The sequence below is a fragment of the Oncorhynchus tshawytscha genome, linkage group LG07 (assembly GCF_018296145.1).
Source record: "Oncorhynchus tshawytscha isolate Ot180627B linkage group LG07, Otsh_v2.0, whole genome shotgun sequence".
NCBI lineage: Eukaryota > Metazoa > Chordata > Actinopteri > Salmoniformes > Salmonidae > Oncorhynchus > Oncorhynchus tshawytscha.
Window position 1 is genome coordinate 43,740,570 of NC_056435.1, and position 12,439 is coordinate 43,753,008.

Consider the following 12,439-nt stretch of genomic DNA (forward strand, 5'->3'; position numbering starts at 1 on the left):
GTTAATTAATTAACACACCAATGGTGTTAATTTAAGGTTAGTCATAAGGTTAGCAGTGTGGTCAGGGTTTAAAATCAAATTTTAAGAAAATAAATTGTAGAAATATGCGGGGTGTTTGACTTTGTGGCTGTGGTAACTAGTGACGACTAGGCACAACTCCGATAGTTTTTTTCTCAAAGTTGCCGGGATGTCACGTGTCCTACTTACGTCAGTACACTCGTAACAACCCAAATACTGCGAAACGTATGTTCGAGCAAATAAGCCATTACATTTACTGTTAACCAAATTCGACACTCTCGTTGACCTCCTCCACAAAAACTCCTCGCTATGGGGAGCAAAAAAAACAAAATAAACGAAGAGCGCCACCTGCTGAAGAACACTTATCCCTCTCGCTTTGCATCTTCCTCTCGGTCAAAAGTCCCATCCGCCAAAGTGCAGATAATGTCAGATAAGTGCCTGTAATGTCAATGAGTCTCACGAAACGAAGACAGCAATTTAGAAATGATCCAATTGTTTAGCTAACGAGATATATATATTTATACATTCGGTGGAGAAATGCATTTACTCAAGCAAATAGCTATTGCAGCAATATAGCTACTTAGTTAGACAATAAGTTCACATTTCTGGAATATTTCCAAAGATCTTTGTTTTGAAAAAACGGCTTGCTGGCTAGCGAAGTTACCAGTGAAAACAACTGTTATAAGGCTGTATTCGGGACGTCTGAGAGAAACAAACTGTCAGCTACAGCAAGGTTATCAGTTGTTTCCTGGGCGAGGACAAGACAAGTGCTACAACTTTCTGCATCAGCTCTTCGAGCTGAGCCAGTCCTCAACCATGGCAGGTGGTAAGTACACAGACAGAGCAGCTAAAGTGAATTCTATGCTGCATTCTTAACAAAGTGGGAAGGTGGTAATTATCAATTGTGACGTTTTAAATTAAAATTGAATGCGTACTTTGAACTCATTGAAAAACGCCGATTGTCTAATGGCTAAGCTGCTTCATCCATAAACCAAAAGTGCGGCTTTCATGCCTGTAAACAAATTAGTGTTCAAAAACCACATGAATAGATTACTTTTTAAAAATAATATTTGTTGTTAAATGTAACTGCTGAAAATGCTGTTGAGGCTATTTCCTTAGGTGACGTGTCAGCATGTGGGAGAAGTTGGAGCTCAGGGATGATATGAGTTTCCCACTAGTAATATGGCGAGTTTAAAACAACTGGGAACTCTGAAAAAAGAGTGACGTCAGTGATTTTCGGGGCCGGAACTCGGAGCTCTAGAAAGAGAGGCCCGAGTTGGATGACCATTCAAATAGATTTTTCCCAGCTGGAGCTCGTTTTTTTCAGAGTTTCCAGTTACTGAAGCACATTTCATTCGTAGACCTATCTGTACTGGCAAAAAATCTACTACTCACCTGGAGCCTCTTAGGATCGCTCACCGTTGGCCCATCCTCAACTTTCTTCACAGGTATAGCATAAGACACCTTCTGTACAACTCTGATCCTGGCAACCTCAACCTGCCTCTCCAGCACAGGACACTTGCACGGTATACCGGTACTACTGTAATATGGTGACGAGGGGGGGATGCAGACCTTGATCAGTCTTCTGTTGTTACATTTTTACATTTGTTTATTAAAAAAAAAAAAAAAAACTTCATTTAACTAGGCAAGCAAGTTAAGAACAAATTCTTATTTTACAATGACGGCCTACCTGGGAACAGTGGGTTAACTGCCTTGTTCAGGGGCAGAAGGACACATTTTTACCTTGTTAGCTTGGGATTCGATCAACAACGCTCTAACCACTAGGCTACCTGCTGCCCCATTTGATATATTGGAGCAGCACACAGAGCGAGCAAAGTTCATAGCCTACATTGTATATAATTTCATCCCTGGTATAACCAAGACCACATGGTGTATGGAGCGATTTCAGTGCCAACAGAAATTGTATTTGAATTCCATAATTCTGAATTTGTATTAGGATATTGAATTTGAATGTAATGTTTTTATTTGTAATACACAAATTGAATCATTGAATTCATAAATTGAACTTGTATTTCATGATTTGAAACTAAATTGAGTGAATATTGCATTCTGTTTTCAAATTCAATTTGAATATTAAAATTCAATATTTATATATTCAGTTTCAGAATGGTAGATTTTGTATTCATTGTCTTTGTGGCAAGTTTACAAACTATAATTTAAAGTTTATCGAATTTTCATATAATCAACTTCTCAAATGCATTCAGATTAAGTTTTAAAATTCAGTTCTCTTAATTCAAAACCAAAGACAATATCTTTGCCAACCATGAAAGGTAGAGGAGAACAGAGAATCAAAGCTTTCTGTGGTAAACTGAAGCTTCTGGGGATTTCTGAAGCCAATGTAGCATGTTGAATTTATTTTCTTCTTATGAATTTGGCTTTAGCATTCTAACCGTTTAGGCTATAAGATTATGACCCCATTCCTGAAAGCTAAGACTCTCTGGAACATGGACGTGCTTTCTGTTCCACTCTATGATGATCACAGGTCGTACTAGAAGGGAGTGTCACAAAAACAATTTGGCCTCCATAGGAATACAGTTGAATAGCAATGTCATAAACCTTCTAAGGATAGCTTTTCAGCTCCCTATTTAATCTTGCTCTTGTGACTGACTGGGTTCGAACCAGGTTTCCTGCATGTCACAAGACTGTTAGCCCACTTAGCTAAAGCCCATAGGGATGAGTCGAGCAAGGTTACTCGTCAAAAGAGCGTGGTTCATCGAACCACCTCAGTTACAGTTAACCCCACTTTGACCTCACACTCAGTGATCATGGCACCAATATACCCTACTGGGTTCGAATATCAGTCCTACTGCATAACAACACTTTCTGAGGCAAATAGAAGCAGAAGGATCTGTGCACCCCATTTAATGAGAGTGCAACAGAGGTGGTTTGGTGATCCATGCTTATGTAATGAGCATCCTGGCCAGAGACCTACAGATTTGTGTTAGATTGACCGATGGGGTTCTAACCCATGTCTCCTGTGTACCAAACAATGCAACTTTTCAGGTCTCAGACATGTTACTCATCACACAAGCGTGATCACCGAACCACCTGTGTTACACTTCACCCACCTTTGAGAACCATCCAAGTCACAGGACCAATGCCTAGGCTTTAGCTCAACAGTTTTGACCTAGTAAGTCACATGTTAACCTTTATAATGACTATCCTTGCTGGAGACTTGAGTCTAACACAAACTAAAACATGTCAAGCTAACATGTCTTCAGGTCTCAGGCAAGGTTTTCATCACATAAGCATGGATCCCCAAACTATGCTCTTTTGATGAGTAACCTTGTTGGATCTTAGTTATTAGTGTAGCAGATGGACATCAGTGAACCTCACTCATCAGCCTGATGTGTCACCCCTTGCGCAATTAAATAATGCCTTTTTTAATAGCACAATGTGTTGGAATGCTTCTGGAGGGCGGTTAGAGGTCCTGAGTTCGAGTCTCCATATGAGCTGAATCAGGGGGAAGCAGTACTAGCCAAGCAGGCAGCGTGAAGCCTTTACAGTGGAGCCACTGGACCTGGATCTACAGTTGCACTTGTTCAACCACTGGGGTCACTGGGGAGTGAGTTTAGGGGATGAATGTAGCTAATGGGGATCTGTGAAACTCACTCAGTGTCTCCCCTTGCGCAATCGAAGAAGGCCTTTTTCAATAGCATGGTGGGTTGAAACACTTCAGGTGGGTGGTCATGTGTGTTTGTGAGGCAGATGTCCCGAATTCAAGTTTTGGTATGAGCTGAATCAGCGGGAAGCTGTACTTGTTAAGCATTTACATTTTTGTAATTTAGCAGACACTCTTATCCATAACGACATACAGGAGTAATCAGGGTTAAGTGCATTGTTCAAGGGCTCTTCAACAGATTTTTCACCTAATACGCTCGGGGATTCGAACCAGAAACTTTTCGGTTACTGGCCCAACAATCTTAACTGCTAGGCTACCTGCCTAGCAGCAGCGTGTCGTCATTTAAATGAATGTCCTGAACTTATCCCTATAGCCTTTAGCTAAGTGTGCTAACACGGTCTTGTAAAATTTAGGAGACCTGGTTCGAACCCAGTCAGTCACAAGAGCAAGATTAAATATGGAGTGAAAATGCTATCCTTTAGAAGGGCTATAACAGGGCTATTCAACTACTTACTGTATATTCTTATGGGGGCCAAACTGTGGTTTTTGTGACACTCCCTTCTAAGTTGGCCTGTGATCATAGAGAGAAACAGAAGGCACGTCCATGTTCCAGAGTCTTACCAAAACGGTTCAAACGCTAGAGCCAAATTCATGGGAAGATAATAAATTAAACATGCCACATCGGTTTCAGAAACCACCAGAAGCTCCTGTTTTATCACAGTAACTGTTTGATTCTATCTGTTCTATTCTACCTTTCCTTGCTGGCAAAGTACCAGGATGTTGTCTCTGGTTTTGAATACGAATTTAGAGAACTGAATTTGAAAACTGAATATGATAAGTTGAATATATGTAACTTTGATACACTTGAAGTTATAGTTTGTAAACTTGATACACAGACATTGAATATCTACCATACTGAATATATAAATATTTAATTTTAGAATTAAAACTGAATGCAATATTCACTCAATTCACTTTCAAATAATGAAATACAAGTTCAATTAATTAAGTTATAAGAAAATGATATTCAAATTCAATATCCTAATACAAATGTGAAATTATGGAATTCAAATACTATTAATGTTTACACTGAAATTGCTCCATACACAGGCCAGTCTGATAGGCTTTGCAAGTTCGCTGTCCCACAGCTGTGCCAGAGTGGAAAAACAGCTTTGCAACATTCATGCTTGCAGCTTTACATAAAGGAAACAGCTTGTCTCTAGCTCAAACGATAAAAAAAAATATGACTCCTATTACTGGAGCTACCTTTTTTTCCCCTGTGCGATTTTGCATGCATTTGATATAATTTCACAAACCATGTCGCCGGACGTTTTTAAACTAATCCCAGGCCTCTAATTATTGTTTTGATAACAACGTTGTTCAGTTACCTAGCTATCTAACAACCTGGTAACTTGACTGTAGGTCTAGACAAATTTGATTGGTACAGGAAGGAAGGAAAATGATCTGATATGTGCTTCAAAGGTAGGATTCATATAGGCCTAATGTAAGCCTAAATTATAAAAAATCTATCTCTTTCTGGTGCTCCTTACATTCTGTTTGGTGCCTTTTACAGTTGGGAGCAGTGTCAATAGTTGGTGGGAGAGAGATGGAGTGGTGTGTGTTTATGAGAGTGATGGAGAGAGTGTGTGTGTGTGTAACTGAAGACTAAAGGTTCCATGCTGTGCTTTCACCATATTGACACTGACATGCAGGTCATTATGCATGAATATTCCTTACTCTTATTCCTCCAGCAAAATCACAGGTAGGCCTTTGCAAATATGAGCAAATGAACCATTCTATGCAGTATTCTATTATACAGTGTGCAGTTAAATTCAATATGTGTTGTATTGAGTAGAAGTGTGAATATCAGTGACAGGTTTTTTTGTTTGGCACATGTGCATGTTTAGACAACAGAGACAAGTGTCAGGGACGGGGTGAACAGGACATTAGACCAATCTGGATTTTTCCGCCCCAGTGGTCTTGTGATACTACCCGGTATCATGATACTTGGCCTGGTATCATATTGTTAGTAATATGTTGGTATTGTGACAACACGACTTCTGATCCCCAGCAACATGGGCACCCCTACAGTTAACACATCCCGCTTCTTTCACCGATACTACACATTCCTTTGTCTCGTGTATACTTCTCACATCTAGGAATCTCCCTCTTACAACCTGCTGCAACCATGACCATAAGCTTGGCACCTGAAATACCATAGTGGGTTTGGCACAAAACCTTGTATGGGTTAACTGATATATCCTAGCATTACTTTGTCAGGTAAAGACTTAGCATCAAAACTCAAAAGGACAGACGGTGACTCTTCTATTCCACCACGCTCGCCACCGGGTCTGAGTCGCACCAAATGGCGGGCTTCACACCGGGAATTTTCGACTTCAGTTGATCTACCTCCATCCTTACCACTACCCCAGTAATCACTATTTTCAATGGCGCCCTGTTCCTGAGAGCAAAGCAAGTAACAGTTCTTGTCCAGCATGACCAGCAGAGCTTGAAAGAAAAGCACAGAGGAAGGAATAAGAACCTGAGGAATTCCCAATAACAATCCTCCACATTCTCAGGTTAAGGACTGTTAGATAGTGTTGGCATCATTTGTCTTCATTGCCTGCCATAGACTTGGGGCTTTTGGGTGACGTATTTTTTTACATGGGAAAAAATGTAGGCCTCTGTTTCTAGCCGTGTAGCTACACTTCAGGGAGGGAGAGGAGGGGAAGTCAGCACCCAGCATTGTAATCCATGAGGAGACTGCGTGGCAGGTTGACCACCTGTTACGCAAGTGCAGCATCAAAAGGACCTTGTGGCTGCAAGGAACCAAGGTAAGTTGCTAGGTAGCGTTAAACTCATCTTATAAAAAAACAATCAATCTTCACAATCACTAGTTAACTACACATGGTTGATGATATTACTAGGTTAACTAGCTTGTTCTGTGTTGCATATAATCAATGCGGTGCCTGTTAATTTATCATCGAATCACACCCTACTTCAACTTGATTTAACAAAAGTGCATTTGAGAAAAAAGCACAATCTTTGAGTAATGTACGTAACAATAAACATCAATGCCTTTCTTAAAATCAATACACAAGTATATTTTTTAAAACCTGCATATGTAGTTAAAAGAAAGTCATGTAAGCAGGCAATATTAACTAGGGAAGTTGTGTCACTTCTTTGCGTTCAGTGCAAGCAGAGTCAGGGTATATGCAGCAGATTGGGCCGCCTGGCTCGTTGCAAACTGTTGAAAGGCCATTTCTTCGTAACAAAGACCATAATTAATTTGCCTGAATTTTACATAATGATGAAATAACATTGAAGGTTGTGCAATGTAACAGTAATATTTAGACTTAAGGTTGCCACTAGAGGTCGACCGATTATGATTTTTCAACACCGATACTGTAATGGTCCCCCACATCATAGTTTCACTCCACCGGGCTGAGCTTCTTCAAAAGAAAGCACAGGGGCGGAGCTTTGGTGGTGTACCCGAGCGCTTAGAGAGCACGGCCCCTATCCCAGCCTCGGACGCGGCCACCTCCACTATGAATGCCAAAGAGGAATCTGGATGAGCCAGCACGGGAGCCGAGCAAAGCCCTCAGGTGACCAAAAGCCCTGTCCGCCTCAGCCGACCACTGCAGTCGCACCGGTCCCCCCTTCAGTAGTGAGGTAATGGGAGCCGCTACCTGACCAAAGCCCTGGATAAACCTCCGGTAGTAGTTGGCAAACCCTAGAAACCGCTGCACTTCCTTTACCGTGGTGGGAGTCGGCCAATTACGCACGGCTGAAATGCGCTCACTCTCCATCTCCACCCTTGAAGTGGAAATGCGGTACCCCTAAACACCTCCCGAGCACTTTCATGACCACCCCTTGAGAGCCCTCTGTTGCCACGAAATAGTGGGGTCATGACAGGCCAACCAGGGTAGGCCCAGCACCACGGGAAATGCAGGAGAATCAATAAGGAAAATACTAATTCTGTCCTTGTGACCCTCCTGCCCTCCATGCCCAGTGGAGCGGTGGCCTCCCTAATGAGCCCTGACCATAATGGTCGACCTATCTAGGGCGTGCAAAGAGAAGGGCATATCTTAATTTATGGGAAAATGCTCTGTCAATAAAATTCCCAGCTGCGCCTGAATCTACGATTGCCTTATGCTGGGAATGCGGGGAACACTCATGAAAATGTATAGAAACATTTATAAACAAAAACATGTGAGCAACAGGGGGCTCTGAGTGAGTCTGGTGCCGACTCACCTGGGGTGACACGAGAGTGCCCTGCCTGCTGCCTCGACTCCCAGAGGAACCTCCCCAGCACCGACCAGCAGTGTGCCCTCTGCGGCCACAGATGGTACAGGGAACAGTCCAACTCCCGATGTATGTCCTCGCGCAGACTGCACCGGTAGTGATCGATCAGGGCCCTGTCGTTCCATCCCGCGCTGGCGGCCAGGGTCCAGGAGTCCAAGGCGAACTCCTGTGCGCTCCTCATCCTCTGCGTCAGGTGGAACAGACGTTCACCCGCCGATCTACCCTCAGACGGGTGGTCGAAAACTGCCCGAAAGCGGCGGATGAACTCTGCTTCCCCCCATACGGCATTGGCCCACTCCAGGGCTTTCCCTGAGAGACACGATCTCACGTCCCCGAAGGAGCCGGGTGGACGGTCGCCAGGTAGTGTTCCAGCTGGAGCAGGAACCCCTGGCAGCCGTCCCATCATACTCCCTCGGGAGCGCGAGCCGAATCCCACTGGGACCGGGTGAACAGTGGTGCTTGTTGTAGTGGTGCCGGTGGAGGCGCTGGAAGAACTCCTCCTCTCTCCCATCGGTCCATCGTCTGCAGCACGCGATCCATGGCGGTGCCGAGATGTTGCAACATGGTCGCATGCTGCTGGACGCGCTCCTCGACCGCCAAAGGGGGGTTGTCTGCTCCTGCTGACTCCATTTTTGAGGTGCGTGGTTCTGTAATGGTCTGGGTATAGCTGGTGCAGAGGAGTCAGGCGCCGGACAGCAGAGATAACACAAGTAACTTTACTCAAATATTCCAATAACATGTCATAATACCGAGCCCGCAATAACGGACTGAACATACATAAAACAATCACGCACAAAAACCATGGGGAAAACAGAGGGTTAAATAATGAACATGTAATTGGGGAATTGAAACAGGTGTGTAAAACAAAGACAAAACAAATGGAAAATGAAAAGGGGATCGGCGATGGCTAGAAGGCCGGTGACGATGAACGCCGCCCGCCACCCGAACAAGGAGAGGGACCGACTTCGGCGGAAGTCATGACAGATACCGATTTATTGGAGGACCAAAAAAATCCGATACCGATTAATCGGACAATTTAAATATATATACACTTTGTTTTATATAATATTAAAAAATATATAATATTATATAAAAAAATTATATCAAAAAATGTTTATTTAATTTTTTTGGTTGTAATAATGACAATTACAATAATACCGAATGAACACTTTTATTTTAATATAATATATCAATAAAATCAATTTAGCCTCAAATAAAAAATGAAACTTGTTCAATTTGGTTTAAATAATGCAAAAACAAAGTGTTGGAGAAGAAAGCAAAAGTGCAATATGTGCCATGTAAAAAAGCTAATGTTTAAGTTCCTTGCTCAGAACATGAGAACATATGAAAGCTGGTGGTTCCTTTTAACATGAGTCTTCAATATTCCCAGGTAAGAAGTTTTAGGTTGTAGTTATTATAGGAATTATAAGACTATTTCTCTCTCTACCATTTGTATTTCATATACCTTTTGCTATTGGATGTTCTTATAGGCACTTTAGTATTGCCAGTGTAACAGTATAGCTTCTGTCCCTCTCCTCGCCCCTACTTGGGCTCAAACCAGGAACACATCGATAACAGCCACCCTCGAAGCATCGTTACCCATCGCTCCACAAAAGCCATGGCCCTTGCAGAGCAAGGGGAACAACTGCTTCAAGGTCTCAGAGCGAGTGCCGTCACCGATTGAAACGCTATTAGCACGCACCCAGCTAGCTAGCCATTTCACATCAGTTACACCAGCCTAATCTCGGGAGTTGATAGGCTTGAAGTCATAAACAGCTCAATGCTTGAAGCACAGCGAAGAGCTGCTGGCAAACGCACAAATGTGCTGTTTGAATTAATGCTTACGAGCCTGCTGCTGCCTACCACCGCTTAGACTGCTCTATCAAATATCAAACCATAGACTTAATTATAACATAATAACACACAGAAATACGAGCCTTAGGTCATTAATATGCTCAAATCCGGAAACTATCATTTCGAAAACAAAACATTTATTCTTTCAGTGAAATATGGAACCGTTCCGTATTTTATCTAACGGGTGGCATCCATAAGTCTAAATATTCATGTTACATTGCACAACCTTCAGTGTTATGTCATAATTATGTAACATTCTGGCAAATTAGTTCGCAACGAGCCAGGCGGCCCAAACTGTTGCATATACCCTGACTCTGCGTGCAATGAACGCAAGAGAAGTGACACAATTTCCCTAGTTGATTTTGATATTGATATTGATATATTGATATTGATTTTAAGAAAGGCATTGATGTTTGATTGTTTTTTTCTAAGATAACGTTTAATGCTAGCTTGCACCTTACCTTGGCTCCTTGCTGCATTGGCATAACAGGTAGTCAGCCTGCCACGCAGTCTCCTCGTGGAGTGCAATGTAATCGGCCATGATCAGTGTCCAAAAATGCTGATTACCGATTGTTATAAAAACTTGAAATCGGCCCTAATTAGTCTGCCATTCCGATTAATCGGTCGACCTCTAGTTGCAACCCGTTCAATAAAATACGGAACGGTTCCGTATTTCACTGAAAGAATAAACGTTTTGTTTTCGAAATGATAGTTTCCGGATTTGACCATATTAATGACCTAAGGCTCGTATTTCTGTGTGTTATTATGTTATTATTAAGTCTATGATTTGATATTTGATCGAGCAGTCTGACTGAGCGGTGGTAGGCATCAGCAGCCTTGTAAGCGTTCATTCAAACAGCAGCTCTTAGTAATGCTGGGATGCAAAGTGCCTGTAAGAACATCCAATAGTCAAAGGTATATGAAATACAAGTGGTATAGAGAGAAATAGTCCTATAATTACTACAACCTAAGACTTCTTAACTTCTTAACTGGGAATATTGAAGAACCAGGAATATTGAACCACCGGCTTTCATATGTTCTCATGTTCTGAGGAAGGAAGTTAAACATTAGCTTTTTTACATGGCACATATTGCATTTTTACTTTCTCCTCCAACACTGTTTTTGCATTATTTAAACCAAATTGATCATGTTTCATTATTTATTTGGGTCAATTGATTTTATTAAGTTAAAATAAGTGTTCATTCAATATTGTTTTAATTGTCATTTATTACAAATATATACATTTGAAGTCGGAAGTATACATACCTTAGCCAAATGCATTTAAACTCAGTTTTTCACAATTCCTGACATTTAATCCTAGTACAAATTCCCTGTCTTAGGTCAGTTAGGATCCCCTCTTTATTTAGAAAATGTGAAATAATAGTAGATTGTGATTTATTTCAGCTTTTATTTCTTTCATCACATTCCCAGTGGGTCAGACGTTTACATACACTCAATTGGTATTTGGTAGCATTGCCTTTAAATTGGGTCAAACATTTCGGGTAGCCTTCCACAAGCTTCCCACAATAAGTTGGGTGAATTTTGGCCCATTCCTCCTGACAGAGCTGGTGTAACTGATTCAGGTTTGTAGGCCTCCTTGCTCGCACACGGTTTTTCAGTTCTGCTCAGAAATCTTCTATAGGATTGAGGTCAGAGCTTTGTGATCGCCACTCCAATACCTTGACTTTATTGCCCTTAAGCCATTTTTCCACAACTTTGGAAGTATGCTTGGGGTCATTGTCCATTTGGAAGACCCATTTGCGACCAAGCTTGAACTTCCTGACTGATGTCTTGATGTTGCTTCAATATATCCACCTAATTTTCCTACCTCATGATGCCATCTATTTTGTGAAGTGCACCAGTCCCTCCTGCAGCAAAGCACCCCCACAACTGGATGCTGCCACCCCTGTGCTTCACGGTTGGGATGGTGTTCTTTGGCTTGCAAGCCTCCCCCTTTTTCCTCCAAACATAACGATGGTCATTATAGCCAAACAGTTCTATTTTTGTTTCATCAGACCAGAGGACATTTCTCCAAAAAGTACGACCTTTGTCCCCATGTGCAGTTGCAAACCGTAGTCTGGCTTTTTTATGGTGGTTTTGGAACAGTGGCTTCTTCCTTGCTGAGCGGCCATTCAAGTTATGTCGATATAGGTCTTGTTTTACTGTGGATATAGATACTTTTGTACTTGTTTCCTCCAGCATCTTCACAAGGTCCTTTGCTGCTGTTCTGGGATTGATTTGCACTTCTCGAACCAAAGTACGTTCATCTGTAGGAGACAGAATGTGTCTCCTTCCTGAGCGGTATGACGTCTGCGTGGTCCCATGGTGTTTATACTTGCGTACTATTGTTTGTACAGATGAATGTGGTACCTTCAGGCGTTTGGAAATTGCTCCCAAGGATGAACCAGACTTGTGGAGGTCTACAATTTGTTTTCTGAGGTCTTGGCTGATTTCTTTAGATTTTCCCATGATGTCAAGCAAAGAGGAACTGAGTTTGAAGGTAGGCCTTGAAATACATCCACAGGTACAGTTCCAGTTGACTCAAATTATGTCAATTCGCCTATCAGAAGCTTCTAAAGCCATGACATTTTCTGGAATTTTTCAAGCTGTTTAAAGCCA

General features: G+C 42.0%; 1 protein-coding gene across 2 annotated transcripts in view; it reads left to right on the top strand.

Moving 5' to 3' along the window:
* Positions 1-253: 253 nt before the first annotated feature.
* LOC112254585 (AMP deaminase 2-like) overlaps positions 254-12,439 on the top strand; it is a 59,735-nt gene continuing 47,549 nt past the window's right edge. The window contains exon 1 of one of the 2 annotated variants that reach the window (XM_042324460.1): positions 254-844. In XM_042324460.1, the coding sequence (XP_042180394.1) occupies positions 835-844 (10 nt within the window). In that variant the 5' untranslated portion in view covers positions 254-834. Of the gene's footprint in view, positions 845-1,328; positions 1,467-12,439 lie in introns of those variants that run through there. The other variant, XM_042324462.1, reaches the window with a different exon arrangement.